The sequence below is a fragment of the Suncus etruscus genome, chromosome X, assembly GCF_024139225.1.
Source record: "Suncus etruscus isolate mSunEtr1 chromosome X, mSunEtr1.pri.cur, whole genome shotgun sequence".
In the NCBI taxonomy this organism is placed as follows: Eukaryota; Metazoa; Chordata; class Mammalia; order Eulipotyphla; family Soricidae; genus Suncus; species Suncus etruscus.
Window position 1 is genome coordinate 60,323,908 of NC_064868.1, and position 2,229 is coordinate 60,326,136.

General features: G+C 41.7%; 1 protein-coding gene across 1 annotated transcript; it reads left to right on the forward strand.

Annotated features, from left to right (window-relative positions):
• Positions 1 to 247: 247 nt before the first annotated feature.
• LOC125999279 (histone chaperone ASF1-like) lies at positions 248 to 1,089 on the forward strand. Its single transcript, XM_049767356.1, has one exon. The coding sequence runs from the start codon at positions 292 to 294 to the stop codon at positions 904 to 906; it is 615 nt and encodes a 204-aa protein (XP_049623313.1). The 5' UTR covers positions 248 to 291; the 3' UTR covers positions 907 to 1,089.
• Positions 1,090 to 2,229: the final 1,140 nt, after the last annotated feature.

Sequence of the window (2,229 nt, forward strand, 5' to 3'; positions counted from 1 at the left end):
TTTCTGGCTTACCTACGTGTCACAATTAGAAATGACTTTCTAGGAATAGGAAAGCTGCAAGGAGAAAAAAAATCCCTCCACTCCACACGGTGGAGCGTTCTGGTGTCAATAAGAAAGAGGGGGAAAAGTTTCTCAAGTCGCTGCCGCACGACTTGGGGCCGGCCGCGCTGGGGCGGGGGTCTGCGCTTGCTTTCCCCAGCAGCCGCGCACCGGACATTTGCTTGCGCTGCAGCCGAGCCCCCCGCGCCGTGCCATTGTGTGGGTCCTTTCCTCTGCCTCCGTCTCCGAAATATGGCCAAGGTTCAGGTGAACAACGTCGTGGTGCTGGACAACCCGTCTCCCTTCTACAACCCGTTCCAGTTCGAGATCACCTTCGAGTGCATCGAGGACCTGTCTGAAGACTTGGAGTGGAAAATTATCTATGTGGGCTCTGCAGAAAGTGAAGAATATGATCAAGTATTAGACTCTGTGTTAGTGGGTCCTGTCCCTGCAGGAAGGCATATGTTTGTATTTCAGGCTGATGCGCCTAATCCAGGACTCATTCCAGATGCAGATGCAGTAGGTGTAACTGTTGTACTAATTACATGTACCTATCGGGGTCAAGAATTTATTAGAGTTGGCTATTATGTAAATAATGAATATACCGAGACAGAGTTAAGAGAAAATCCTCCAGTAAAACCAGACTTCTCCAAGCTTCAAAGAAATATTTTGGCATCTAATCCTAGAGTCACAAGATTCCACATTAATTGGGAAGATAACACAGAAAAACTGGAAGATGCAGAGAGCAGTAAACCAAATCTACAATCACTTCTTTCAACAGATGCATTACCTTCAGCATCAAAGGGTTGGTCCACATCAGAAAACGCACTAAATGTTATGTTAGAATCCCACATGGACTGCATGTGACCAACTGTCATTCCTTAGTACCAATTAAGCTATAATACACAGAACTATTTCCCTGAATTTCCGTAAGTATACAGCCAAGATACAATGTGAAGAATTTGTTTTAAAAACATTCTGTAGAAAGTTTATAAGAAACCAGTATTTGAGCAAATTGTGAAATATAAATACAACTATTTTTTAATATAATTTTTATTTTGATCATAGTGGCTTACATATTGTTGACAATAATATTTTAGGTACATATTTACATAAAATCAGGGGGGATTCCCATCACCGGTTTGTCTTCCCTACTCCTCCTTTTTTGTCCTACCTTCCATAATGCCTTTCTAAGCGATATGGAGATTCCTCCAAAAACTGGAAATCGAGCTCCCATACGATCCAGCTATACCACTCCTAGGAATATTCCCTAGGAACACAAAAATACAATACAAAAACCCCTTCCTTACACCTATATTCATTGCAGCACTATTTACCATAGCAAGACTCTGGAAACAACCAAGATGCCCTTCAACAGACGAATGGCTAAAGAAACTGTGGTACATATACACAATGGAATATTATGCAGCTGTCAGGAGAGATGAAGTCATGAAATTTTCCTATATATGGATGTACACGGAATCTATTATGCTGAGTGAAATAAGTCAGAGAGAAAGAGAAAAACGCAGAATGGTCTCACTCATCTATGGGTTTTAAGAAAAATGAAAGACACCCTTGTAATAATAATTTTCAAACACAAAAGAGAAAAGAGCTGGAAGTTCCAGCTCACCTCAGGAAGCTCACCACAAAGAGTGATGAGTTTAGTTAGGGAAATAACTACATTTTGAACTGTCCTAATAACGAGAATGTATGAGGAAAATGGAGAACCTGTCTAGAGTACAGGCGGGGGTCGGGTGGGGAGGAGGGAGACTTGGGACATTGGTGATGGGAATGTTGCACTGGTGATGGGTGGTGTTCTTTACATGACTGAAACCCAAACACAATCATGTATGTAATTAAGGTGTTTAAATAAATTAAAAAAAAAGAAAATTCCAAATAATATGCCAAAAAAAAAAGAAATGCCTTTCTAATATTTGGGTTCACTGGTATTAAGAATTACAAGAAAGTGGGCACAGAGAGATAGTACAGCGGCGTTTGCCTTGCAAGCAGCCAATCCAGGACCAAAGGTGGTTGGTTCAAATCCTGGTGTCCCATATGGTCCCCTGTGCCTGCCAGGAGCTATTTCTGAGCAGACAGCCAGGAGTAACCCCTGAGCACCGCCAGGTGTGGCCCCCCCAAAAAAACAAAAACAAGAATTACAAGAAAGTGCTTCATAAACTTTTAAATTAA

Bases quoted from the DNA above. Each gene is read 5' to 3' on its own strand.
- LOC125999279 (XM_049767356.1), top strand. From the start codon at position 292: ATGGCCAAGGTTCAGGTGAACAACGTCGTGGTGCTGGACAACCCGTCT.